This window comes from Podarcis vaucheri (genome assembly GCF_965113315.1).
Source record: "Podarcis vaucheri genome assembly, chromosome: 11".
In the NCBI taxonomy this organism is placed as follows: Eukaryota; Metazoa; Chordata; class Lepidosauria; order Squamata; family Lacertidae; genus Podarcis; species Podarcis vaucheri.
The window spans coordinates 28942715-28956384 of NC_138749.1; the positions used below are offsets into that span (position 1 = coordinate 28942715).

At 42.3% G+C, this 13670-nt stretch overlaps 1 protein-coding gene across 1 annotated transcript in view; it reads left to right on the plus strand.

The window, feature by feature from the left end:
* ARSB (arylsulfatase B) overlaps positions 1–2865 on the plus strand; it is a 95907-nt gene extending 93042 nt beyond the window's left edge. The window contains exon 8 of the mRNA XM_082191960.1: positions 774–2865. Within this exon, the coding sequence (XP_082048086.1) occupies positions 774–1039 (266 nt within the window). The 3' untranslated portion in view covers positions 1040–2865. The remainder of the gene's footprint in view (positions 1–773) is intronic.
* The last annotated feature ends 10805 nt before the right edge of the window (positions 2866–13670 follow it).

Here is a 13670-nt window from a genome sequence, read left to right on the forward strand (position 1 = left end):
TGGTTGGTTGGTTGGTTGGTTGGTTGGTTAAATGTGTATGGCCACCCATCAATAGACATTTCCTCCCGGGCAGCTTACAGAGGTGGGAAAGATGACCAGTTTAGGCTGTTCTGCCTGAAAAAGTAACTTATTTATTTAAAGTGTGCTAACATTCCCACATGCACTATCTGTTTTGACATAGTATGAAGCATTGTATTCAAATTTGTCACTTGAAGCAGCAAGAGGCACACCTGCTAGAAAGCTCACTCAAAATGGCAGGCATCCCAGCTTTCCAGTTGAGGCATCCAGCTGGTACTATAATTTCCTATATGTCAGTCAGTGTTCTTGCAGATTAATCTCTTACCTTGTTTCTAGGATGGCACTGTTTGTCCGCTTGTGTGTGTCTTGTTGCTCAAAGTTCACCCACTGATCGTTGAATGTTCGTTATAAAAAAATATGTAAAGGTGCAAAAGGTGCAGTAAGAGAAAGGAGTTGAGGGCGGTGGTGTCAAAACCAAGAAAAGAGCAACAAACCTCAGCCAAATAGCTCTACTGCAGACTGAGCTTCATACAGTTTATATTAGGAACTCTTCTTCCTACTAACATTTAATTCATCTTCTGGGTATTCTGTTGGTCAGCTGGCAAAGCTCTATAGGGAAAAAACAAATTCCGTGTCGCAAGTTCAATTCCACTTCTCTAAAATTGAACAAGTCAGATCTGTGAACAAGCTGGAAACAAATTAAGAGGTTAATGCTGTCCCAACTAACCTCTAATCTGCTCTGTTCCTGTTTATAGGTTGCTCCCACTGGTTTCCACCGCCATCTTTATTTGATGAGTCAGAGGCTCTGTCTTCAGACCCTCCAACAAAGAAACTTTGGCTCTATGATATTGTTAATGATCCCGAGGAACGAAGTGACTTGTCAGAACAATATCCTGACATTGTGAAAAAGCTCCTTTTTCGTCTCCAGCACTATAACAATAACTCTGTTCCCGTGTTCTACCCAGAAAATGACCCTCATTGTGACCCAGGAACGAAGAAAGCCTGGGGGCCTTGGATGTAGGAAACTGCTCAGCAGCCCGAGAAAGGTATATCCAGGGTAGTCATAGAGCTGATTCCCACATTATATTTGTGTACATAAAAATGTGTGCATCCTTGTGTACACCACGGCAAAGTGTACAAAAATCTTCCATGGGAATCAGCCCATAGACTCAGGGACACAGACACTTCTGACTCGTTTATTTTACCTCTTCAGCTTTCACTTCAGTCCATTGGATCCAGTTCTTCTTACTCAAAAGCTGTTTGAAGGAGCCAGTTTCACCATCGGTTGTGCTTGAAGTTCTATAGAATCATAAATCTGCCATTTGGATGTTGGTGGGTTTTTTTGCCATCCATGACATGTCTCTGAAGCAGAGGGTAAAATGATGCCGCCTTCCCAAAGTTCCTGGCCAGCTGGGAAACATTATTTCAGTTGGAAAGCTCTGAGTCATGGCGGGGGGGGGGGGGGGCGGGGCCTTCTAAATTCTTTTGCATCTGAAGTCAAAGGCTTGATTTCATACTTGCCGGGAGCCAGCTTTTATCGGAGGCTGACAGAGTTGTAAAGAAAAGGAGAAAGAAGCCAATTGTAGAGTTCCTTTTCTCTCTCCACACCTTTACCTCGCGAGTCACTCTAACAGGAGCATCCTAGAATCTCCATGAACAGAACCTCTTAGCAGCTACACACCAAGGTCCTAGTGATAGCCAAACATGTCAGCTCTACACCCAAAATGTCTTATTTCCACAATATGAATATTGAGATCAATATGAATACTGTGTCCACAGTGGTGGACAGGATGGTGGCGTGGAGATGTATACCTGACCTCCCAGCAGTTGAGTTGCTGCTGCTTGCCAGGAGGGAGAAGGGCAAGATATTGTGGAGGGTGGCACAGTGCATATGACACTGGCAGGAGCACCGGATTGACTCTGCTGGCACCTTTGAGAGCCAGTGTGGTGTAGTGGTTAAGAGCAGTAGACTCGTAATCTGGTGAACCGGGTTCGCGTCTCCGCTCCTCCACATCCAGCTGCTGGGTGACCTTGGGCTAGTCACACTTCTCTGAAGTCTCTCAGCCCCACTCACCTCACAGAGTGTTTGTTGTGGGGGAGGAAGGGAAAGGAGAATGTTAGCCACTTTGAGACTCCTTCGGGTAGTGATAAAGCGGGATATCAAATCCAAACTCCTCCTCCTTCTCCTCCTCCTCCTCCTCTTCTTCGTCTTCTTCTTCTTCTTCTTCTTCTTCTTCTTCTTCTTCTTCTTCGCACTGCACCAACCTTGCCACCACTGTGAACCTCCCAGTAAGCATCAGCGGCTCACCTGCCAGGAGGTGAGGTAGCTGCCTCCACCCCACCATTCCATCTGCTACTTCCCTATATACATATTTACTCAGAACTCTTTGGACTTTTTTTTTTTACACAAAGTCCACTTACCAAAGGCTCCTGATTAAACTTTGTAGTTATGGAATGAGAGGAAAGGTTCTCTTATGGCTCAGTAACCAAATAACAGGAAACTGGGAGCAATAATAAATGGACAATTCCCACAATGGAAGTGGGGTTCCTCAAAGATCTGTGATGATACCAGTGTTTTTAATATGTTTGTAAATTATGTGGAGGTAGGTGTGAGCAGAGAGGCAGCCAAGTTTGCTGATGACACTGTTTTGTTGAGGGTAGTAAAACCAAAAAGGGACTGTGAAGAGTTTCGGTGAGAACTCCACAAAGTGGGTGAGAACGTAATAGCGGTTTATAGAATTCTGCACGAGGTGGAAAAAGTAGGGGGAAATGCTGTGGGAGTATCTTAATCTGTGTCACGTGTTCCTTTTAAATAAAGGGATGGTCAGATGCCATCACAGGATGATGGTCGAGTCTCAGTTGGTCATTTTATTAGGGGGCTCTAATAAGTTTGAGCAAGTCTAAATATTGTAATTTCCTTTAGACAATCTTCTTGCTTTCTGGGTTTTCCCCCTCTCTTGAAGATCTCATGCATTTTACATTCTGAAACTTTTCATTTGCGACCAGTGGACCACAAATAAATTATATTTGTCTGACTTTTTTTTCCTGGGCCCAATTCACAGTGCTTGCTCTGACATTACCAGAGCAAGGTAAAGTGAGGAGGAGAATGGGCTGAGGAGATTCCATGGCGGAGAAGCTACCACCTCCTAGGATCCACTACTCAACTCTGGCCAGGATGGGAAGTGCCTGGTGGCCCTTTTCTATGTTATTCCCTCGCACCAAATGTATTGTTCAGAAAATGGGTGAAAAGGGGTGGGTGGGGGGCTTGATGCCATTTTTGCTTCAAACGTATACTGTTTAGGTTGACAAATTGTTCAACTTTACCAAGGACAATCCTCTGTTGGACGAGCTGCATGATCCAAGTCCAGTTTAAAGATAAAAGTTTAAAGATAAAAGAACCATAAAAGCCCCCTTCAAGGCAAGGGCCCTGAAGTTGCTCATCAACAGTTTGCATTTGGACAGCAGGCTGCAGGTCACCTGCTCTGGTTTAAAAAAAATATTCTGTTAAAACTGTAGTAATTTTAAGGGTGCAAATTATATGCAAACTTGTGTCTTTCTTCTTTTATTTTATTTTATTTTGGCAATGTGTAAGCAGTCACCCTGGAAGAGCTAAGCACTGGATTCATAAGAAACGAATTTGAAGAAGAGGTGTTTTGTTTTGGTAAGTGCCAAAATGATGATGCTAAACACATAAGCATACACAGGATTTCAGTTCTATTAAATTGTATACCGCATATCTAAACACAACCTATACGTTAAGTAAAAGATTTATTGCATTAGGTTTTCCAAGCTATAAATAAATTGTGAGATCACATGGAGGTGCTGGTCTTCATCTTCTCTCATCCTTCATCACTAAGGCTGCAATCCCATGCAAGCTTAGTCAGCAGGTAGGTTCCACTGGAATTTACTCCTGTGTGATCACGAATCTTGACCTATGTGTATTACAGATGCACCAGGTTTGCTAATTATATTGGTCACCCTATGGATGAATTTCTGCTTCAGGGCAGGAATTGTGTTAGGGAACATTGGAAGGGCTGATACTAAACCTCTTGCTTGTATAATAATAATAATAATGATAATAATAATGATGATGATAATAATAATAATAATAATAATAATAATAATAATAATAATAATAATAATAATATATTATTTATACCCCGCCCATCTGGCTGGGTTTCCCCAGCCACTCTGGGCAGCTTCCAACAAAATATTAAAATACATTAGTCCAAACATTAAAAGCTTCCCTAAACAGGGCTGTCTTCAGATGTCTTCTAAAAGCCTGGTAGTTATTGTTCTCCTTGACATCTGGTGGGAGGGTGTTCCACAGGGCGGGTGCCACTACCGAGAAGGCCCTCTGCCTGGTTTTCTGTAACTTGGCTTCTCGCAGTGAGGGACCTGCCAGAAGGGCCTCAGCGCTGCACCTCAGTGTCTGGGTTGAGCGATCGGGGTTGAGACGCTCCTTCAGGTATACTGGACCGAGGCCGTTTAGGGCTTTAAAGGTCAGCACCAACACTTTGAATTGTACTTGGAAACGTACTGGGAGCCAATGTAGGTCTTTTGAGACCAGTGTTATGTGGTCTCAGCAGTCTAGCTGCCACATTCTGGATTAGTTGTAGTTTTCGGGTCACCTTCAAAGGTAGCCCCACATAGAGAGATGACCAGAGCATGCACCACTCTGGTGAGACGGTCCGTGGGCAGGTCGGGTCTCAGCCTGCATGTGAGTCCAAAATGACTCCCAGGCTGCGCACTTGGTCCTTCAGGGGCACAGTTACCTGCACAGTTACCCCATTCAGGACCATGGAGTCCTCCACACCCACCTGCCTCCTGTCCCCCCAAAACAGTACTTCTGTCTTGTCAGGATTCAGCCTCAATCTGTTAGCCCCAATCCATCCTCCAACTGCCTCCAGACACACAGGCTGAACATCTGCTGCAATCATAAAAAAGATAACCTTCCCAGCTGCTAGTTTCCCTTCATTCTGTCTGGGCTCTTTGATAAAGAAAGCTGCTGTGTTTTGTCTGAAGAGCTATAGTTAAAATAAGTACAGTCAAAGAGAAATTCTAGATTTAGATGTACAGAACATACTCTTCAGAAACCACAACAAGCTATACTAGCAAAGCCACAGCTTACTATGGACAAACGCTGGCATCCAAGGCAATGAAGAAAATATAGGTTTGACTGCATAGTGCCTTTCATTCTTAAAATATCTGAGGGCTCTTTATAAAGTTATGAGCTATACTACGGTCTGCTGCACAATACTGTACACTAAATCGACATGTTGGAGCTGGGCACATATTTCATCTTTGGCATACATTGTTTTATTTTATGTCTTCAGATTTAGCAAACAGCTCTGAGAATCAGCATAACTACAAGGACTTTATATCTTTTTTAAAACAGATAATATTCTATGGTAAACTTAAAGCTCTGCCAGTCAAACTGAACATATAAACAGAATGGGTTAGTACTAGATGACTATGATTCTTTTATTTATTTATTTTTCTTCAGGGGGTTAGGAGGACTAAGAACGTCACATAGATCTTTTTTTAAAAAAACCAAAACACTTCAAAATTTAGTAAGGAAAGCCTTCAGAATGTCAGCAGATTCCCTTTCTTCAGTGTTCAACTGGTGAGTGCTTATTTCTTGAAGGAGTTCAAGACCCAGTTTATCAGCAGACATCGTAGATTGGTAGGTTTCTTTACAAGACACACACACCCCTCTGGCCTGCCACCAAGGCCTATCTTACATAGCAGCAGTCAGTTATTTACTGTCCTTCCACTCTCCCCCTGTCTCTTGTGGTGAGAGGCTTCTAATCTAGTTATCCCTGTTCCACTTGCACATGTTCCCCCATATCTTTTGTCCCAGTTCTCTCTCTCTCCTCAAACAAGCTCCCTTACTCTCACTCTCCTTACTCTGCTTCCTCCACCCTTGACACACTGCTTGTGGTGTTTCAAACCATCCGACATCCCTTGGCTCTCAGCCTACTTAGTGATGGGACACTGAGGGACTACAAAAGTCTTCACCCTGGTGTTTTGCTTTTGGCCCAGTCTTTGCCTGTTCCAGCTGAGCCATAAAGAGGGCATCATGGCAGCCAGCCATGCTCGTCTCCTAACCCACCCACCCCATAATGAGATAGACGTGGGGGGGGGGGCTGCAGCTCCTGGGCTCCCCTGCTGCCTTTCTATCTTTTCCCACAATGGCCTCCTTTGATTTGACATTGTTAAGTCCTTGCCAACTAACAAGTACATATATGGTGGTACCTTGGTTTACAAACTCAATCCATTCTGGAAGTCCGTTCTTAAACTGAAACCGTTCTTAAACCGAGGCACACTTTCCCTAATTAGGCCTCCCACTTTTGCTGAGTTTGTAAGTGGAATCATTCGTAAGCAGGACTGTTCTTAAACCGAGGTACCACTGTATTCTTCTAGGTACAAAACTGCACACTTAATTTGGTATAATACACATAATTCATCCTATTCCCCTAGGCTTGGTTTTTCAACTAAACTTTTAAATCCTGTGTACACTCACTTGTGAGTAAACCCCATGAAACTCACTGGACTTACTTTTGTGTAAATATGCATAGGATTGCACTGCAAATATTTAAAAGTTCACAGTGTTCTGATTCCTCTTGCAATTATTTTACTTAGTTGTGATTCCCCCCCCCCTTAACAGGGTGGATATTTTGTGTGTAGGAATTGATTACTCAGTCTATATGGTTCCATTCCTTGTCAGTTTCAAATGTTCTCCTGCAGGTATAGGGCAGTATATAAATTCTAACAACAACAACTCTGATTTATCCCAATTTTGCAGTTTTTTAGAAGCATAGAACCCCCATAGATGTACTATTCCCTGTTGATCTGTTTGCTTTGTAACACAAAACCCCCAATAAAAACTAATTCTTAAAAAAATGTACAGAACCCCCACAATTAAGTTATATAAACATTTCCTTGAAGTATGCATTTTGTACATAATATTTCCCTAAAATACACATTTTTCTATGCCTTTCAATACATTTCCTTTATGAAACACACACAAGGAAGCTTGCAATCCGTTCCATAGTTGACCTGCATATACCGTATTTTTCGCCCTATAGGACGCACCGTCCCATAAGGCGCACCTAGTTTTTTTGGGGGGAAATAAAAGGGAAAAAATTTACTCCCCCCCCAGGTGTGGGGCTATGGAAGCCCGAGCTTCCCCCGAACCCAGCCCCCAGAACAGGCAACTCTCTGCAAGCAGCAGGAGCCCAGCACCGGGCTCCCACGGCTTGCGGAGATCTGCTCGAAGCCTGGATAGCGAGAGGGTCGGTGCGCACCGACGCGTCTTGCTCTCCAAGCTTCATCGAAAGCCTGCATTCGACCCATAGGACGCACACACATTTCCCCTTCATTTTTGGAGGGGAAAAAGTGCGTCCTATGGGGCAAAAAATACGGTACTTCTTTCTTCTTTGGCGATCACTCGTAGCTGAGTAAGATTGTCCTCTATAAACATGGTTTTAACAATGAGTCCGTAAGTCACTGTGGAGGCCAATTCTGGATCCACACGTCCTTGCACAGTGGGAACATTGGTTTCTGGATGGGAGTTGATCATGGTGTGGATTTGCCAAGCGTGCCTTCCTCTTAGCACGTTTCTCCCTTGCGTCCTGAGTTTGCGTGTCTTCAAAGCCCATGACACCTTTGGTAAAGGCTGTTCTCCAACTGGAGCGCTCGCAGGCCAGTGTTTCCCAGTTGTCAGTGTTTATACTACATTTTTAAAGCTTTGCCTTGAGACAGTCTTTAAACCTCTTTTGTTGACCACCAGCATTATGCTTTCCATTTTTAAGTTCGGAATAGAGTAGTTTCTTTGGAAGGTGATGCTCCAGCAAGTGGGTGACCTGCATATAATGCTTGGACTGGTGAATCAGATTGGTCCCCTTCAAAATGCAGGTGGAACACATTTCTCTCTATTTGGGAGTCAACTCGTTAATTAAATATATGATAGCTTTCTTTTATTTTCACTGATACTTTAATCTTATTTATTATTGACTTTGAAACACATACATACTTTGAAATACAATCCATGTTAAAAACAACTCCCACCAGCAAATGAACTGGCTCAAACTATCCCTTTGGGAACTTGTCTTTAACCCTCACAACTTCAGACCTGAATGAGAAATTACATTTGACCTCCATCTCTCCCCATCCCACTTCAATCTTGGCTGCCTTCAAAACAATCTTATAAGGCATCATTTAACCCATTATTCTCAGCATGTGATTACTGGATTCTGCCATCGACTTGACTCCAACTGCACTTGCAGCCACATCTCCTATACAAATGGTGTGTTTAGAACTGATACAGTTTTTGACAAGGTACACATTATACTTTTAAAGCACATCCCCTCTCCAAAGATTCCTGGGGACTGTAGTTTATTAAGGGTATTGGGAATTGTAGCTCTGATTAAGTATTTCCCCCTTTGTAAAGATACACTTAATTTGCCTGTTGCATTCCACCCCACAATGGGTGCAATCTCTTTTCTTTGTTCTTAAATGAATGTAAGATCATAACTATAAATCACCCACTGCTTTGGATAACATTTTTCATCGTAGATAGATCTACCTTTGGCAGTTTCTTTGAATATTCATTTGTTTTCTTGCTCTCGGTCATTTACTGTTTCCTAAATATTCAGTTTCTCTGTATGCAAAAGAACAGTTACAGCCCCAATTAAGCCATGGGGCCAGAGTTACCTCTGCATCCAAACATCCTCCCCGGAATTCATATGAAGCTGCAGTGCACAAACTAATTTTCCCCAAGCACCATTTATTTCCTATAGTGTTCTTTCTTAATCAATGTGTTACAAATGTTTTCTGATCAATGCACTATGTCCATATCTAGCCTCCACTTCCCCCTAAGCAAGTGGCAACCCATTGGATGAATCTATCAGAACTGCAGGAATGTCCAGTATCCCACTCAGATCAATAGCATCACTTTAACTGTTTTGACACCAGACATTATTTGCGTTACAGCTGCTTACTGCAGCCCGCGAATCAATCAGTCATACATAATTCAGCATTGCTGAGATCTTGATTGCTTCATTGCTTGAGGATGTTGTAATGACAAAGGAGACGATGCTCAAATGTGTGTGGGAGAAAAACAACTTTGAATTATTAATTCTGCATAAAAGTTTAGTTATAGATAGTAAACATTAGAGGAAGTTTTTTGGTACCATTCATTAAAATAAGCATGTGCCACCTGTCTCTTTCTGGTGAAAGACTCCAAAACTGCTCAACTGATTCATAATCACAAGGTGGTCATTCAGAAGCCCACAGGGTACTGCAGGAAACAAAGGGTCCATTTTACACTGTTAATAGAACTTTGAATTTGGAGGCCTTTAATGACTACTTAGGTCAGAGGTGGGGAATGTCTTTCAGTCCCAATGTCACATTCCCTTCTGAGCAACTGACAGCCACATGCCAATGGTAAAAGCAACAAGTGTTAATTTTACATCTGTACTGTAGGCTAATTTCTGCACACACTCTTCTGTCCTCTGGCAAGGGGCAGAAGGGGCTGGCAAGCAGTAATCATGCTCAGAGTTCAAGGACACATTCCAGCCAGACGAAAACACTTAGGGTATGATATGTATGGCTGGGAAAGAGTTCCAAGGGTCAGATGGGGGGCCTGCAGAGTCACACTCAGCTCTTGCACCTGAGGCTCCCAACCTCTGGCTTACGTATTGTTATAGGTTTGGGTGCCAGAGTTTGTAGGTGCAAGACACCCATGCTTCCTAGGTTTAGTAAATGTTAGGGTTTAACCAATACTTGGAGTATTAAGAGAAGGTGCCAGGTGTTTGATTTAGCAGTGTAGAAACACAGGCTAAACTTTTTTTCCTGACCAGGGAATCACTTAGAGATAAGCCATTAAGAAATATAGACAAAGTCATGACCTGTCGAGATTGGCCACCAGCAAAGCAAAGACTTTGGCAGCTGCAAATGGGGGATAGTTAGTAAGACAGAAGACTAATAGTTTTGGTTTTGGATTAGAGTTTGCCTGTTGTAAGCGAACAGGGGGGAAATGGTTTGCAAGCTCGAGAGGAGGAGCCAGAGCACAAGGCGGACTGTCTGTTTTAGGCTGCAGAGGCGGCAGTAGGGTAGATCTGGCCTCCCCAGAGTGAGCCACAGTCATCGTTTCTGCAGCAGCAGCAGCGGCACCAGCAGGTAATGCATTCCTTAGAGGCTGGATCTTTTGCTGCTATGGATCCTGTTGCCTGAGGCAGCTGCCTCACCTCACCTTGCCTAATGGGTGGGCCAGTCCTGGCAGGCAGCAATTTGCCAAAGCAGTTAAAAGGTGACATGATGCATACTTCACACACACTTATAATATCTAACCACTGTCCACTTTAGCTGGTGGTCTAGTTGCACACACTGAGAGATACGCAGATATATGTCAGGAAAACTTTTCTCTTGCTTTATAGCTGTATCTTCACTGCATGTTCAAAGCACCATCCATGCAATTCATTGGGCCCCCAACTGAACACTGCAATGTGGATAAGTGTCTCCATTCTGATCAGCTGTGCATGAAGAGTCTTCATTCTGCATGAAAATATCTCTTGTGGGATTTGACCAGTTTATATATATATATTTAGGACTGAGTTGATGACTATTATGGTGAACTGTTTAGGGGGAGTGTGTTCCATTTATATCAATAGGACATATTTCCAAAAGACAAGTTTATACTTGTCTAGGGTAAAAATCAGTTTAACAAGCCTTTGGAATACTGCTTGGTAGAAATAAAGATTGACATAGTCCACAACTGCAAATTGACCAGAATGGCTCATACACGCTAAATGAAGAACAGGAATGAAAAGCTCCCATTGTCCCACAGAGTAGCTTAGGGTTTTGTGAATTGTCTCAAATTACATCATTGCCCATCTATGTGGATAAAAGTCTGTTGTTTGAAGGCCAGAGGTTGCACACTAGCAGTTGTTACAGAGCCCATTTTCACAGTGTATAAACAGCTCAAAGCAGCTGTGTGGAAGTGTCAGCCTTTTGCATCCTAAATGGCTGGCAAAGTCAGTAACAGATTCCGCCTTAGAGTGTTCAGGCTGTGTACACACAAACCTGTTAATAGCACAAAAATGTTGTTTTTCTCACTCCAGAATCACTTGTGCTTGTCTTCAACATCCTGCTTTAAATCTAGATGGATTATAGATCCTGCTGTCCACAAGGATGGGTGTAGTTACTTGATACATATTTGAAAACCCTCCCCTTAATTAGGTTATCTGCACATTTTTGCTCCCTGCACATGCCCCGGGTGGATGATTATTGGTATATGCCCACCCACAATGTCATTGGGCAGATGTGGACACACTGCTGGGACTACTTAGATCTCTCTTTCCAAATGAACACACTGTGAGGTAAAGCAGAATCAATCCACAATGCGCTTTTATTCTTGGAATGAAACCAGTTTCTCAAGAAGCACTTTTCAGGGGCAAAAAATATACAATGGATCTAGATTGAGTACAGGTACATGTTTTTTCTAGGTAGTCCATACACAATCTTCATTGAGTCTATAATAAATTCTCGTGTTTATGCAGTCTTATTCTAAGCTACAATTTATTGCATTAAGGTGCAACATAGAAAGTAGCAGGACATTACAGCTGGAGTTTTTTCCTTGAACTTGACTCAACTTTCTTTCTCCCTCCCCCAGATAAACTCCAAAAACACCTCTAGCATTCATTTATAGGTGCCTTAATTCATTCTAGCATTTTACAATAAGTTCTCAGAGTCTTCAAAATAACTTCAGAAATTCTGTATTTTTCTTCAGAAAAAGTACTTTTGTTCTTTTTAAAAAGGTGAACTGGTTAACCTTAAATAGTTCTGTAATTTATTATTCTTAAGTAAATACATTTACATTTACATTATTTGATGTATTACTTATTGCTACCTTGCATTTTTATGGCAATTTCATACTATATACATTTCTCTCTCTCTCTCTCCTGGTTTCTGAATCTCTTTCTTCTCTCTAATTGTTGAATGCAAGTTTATTTCTCAAATGGCTCTGGAAAGCTTTAAAGTTCTGTTCTTTAATCATCTTCACTAAATTATCTGGATGTGACTGACATCATCAAAGCCACAACATAAAACATGTGTATTCACTAATCACAATTTAGATAGTGGTGAAAATACAGAGCAGATCTTCCTCAAACTTTAACCGGCTGGCAGAATCAAGTGCGAACAGGTAGTCCTTCAAATACCCCGGAAACAAACCACAATGGTGACAGCAACCACTTTGAATCAAACTCATAAACATACCAGGAGTCACTGCAGATTAAATAGCTGCAGAATCACATGCTTTGAACAATGGATCCCTGTCAGCAACCTGGCAGCAGCATTCTGAAGCAGCTGTAGTTTTCAGTCTTTAAAGATAGACCCACCTAGAGCATGTAACAATAGTTCAATATAGATATAACCAAAAAATGTTGCTACTGCATGTCCTTTTTTACAGGTGTTGGGGAAATGCACATGTGCATGATGTGTTAGGTCTTTAGCTGAGAGTCATGGTGCATGGTACAATTACCCATCCAGGGACTTGTTTTTATTATAGAAATAAAAAGTGGGAAGTATCTAGGCAGGCTGTCATGTGTTATTTAACTATAAGTGCATTCTAGAACAAGATGCATGTAAAAACATTATTTTGTAGACAATTTTTATCTAGGTACCAGCAGGTTAACATCAACATCAAATACAAAACATAATTTCTATGCCCATGGAAGTCACTTCCATGCAGCTGAAACATGTAGCTATAGAGAAAAGACAATTTGTGCCAATTATCAACTAAATTACTATTATTTGTTCAATCTGTAGACAGAAATAATGTGTTATTTGCAGGAAGCATTTATAGGTTGGGGTCATGTGGAGATGCCTCCTTTGCCTCCAGTTGAAATTAATAGCTTAGATGCTATAGCACAAGCTTCTGGGGCCAACGGGCACTTTTGAAACTTTTAGAAACTGTCATGGGCACCAGCCACAAAACAGCTGCTATGTGGCTGCACATCAGGAATTGGCTGCCACATCTAAATGCATAGAAAGAGATAAAAGTACGTTTCTGAGCACAATTCAAAGTGTTGGTGCTAACCTTTAAAGCCCTAAATGGCCTCGGTCCTGTATACCTGAAGGAGCATCTCCACCCCCATCATCCAGCCCGGACACTGAGGTCCAGTGCTGAGGGCCTTCTGGCGGTTCCCTCACTGCGAGAAGCCAAGTTACAGGGAACCAGGCAGAGGGCCTTCTCGGTAGTGGCGCCTGCCCTGTGGAACGCCCTCCCAGCAGATGTCAAGGCAATAAACAACTATTTTACTTTTAAAAGACAACTGTTTAGGGAAGTTTTTAATGTCTGATGCTGTATTGTTTTTAATATTTTGTTGGAAGCCGCCCAGATGGTGCTGACTGACTTGCCCCAGCATCAGTCCACTCGGCAATGCAGAAAAAGGCGCCTACACTGGCTACCACAGAAAAGAGCCTTTGCAGTTATCTGTGCAGAATGGAAGAGAGCATAAATTTCCAATCCCAGCTTTCCAATGAAATGTGGGCCTGTTTGAGCAGCTGTTCAATGTAAGAGGGCTACACCTGTGCCAGTGAGTGGAAAAAATGTAGTTTCTCATGCATTGTAGATTTTTGAGGCA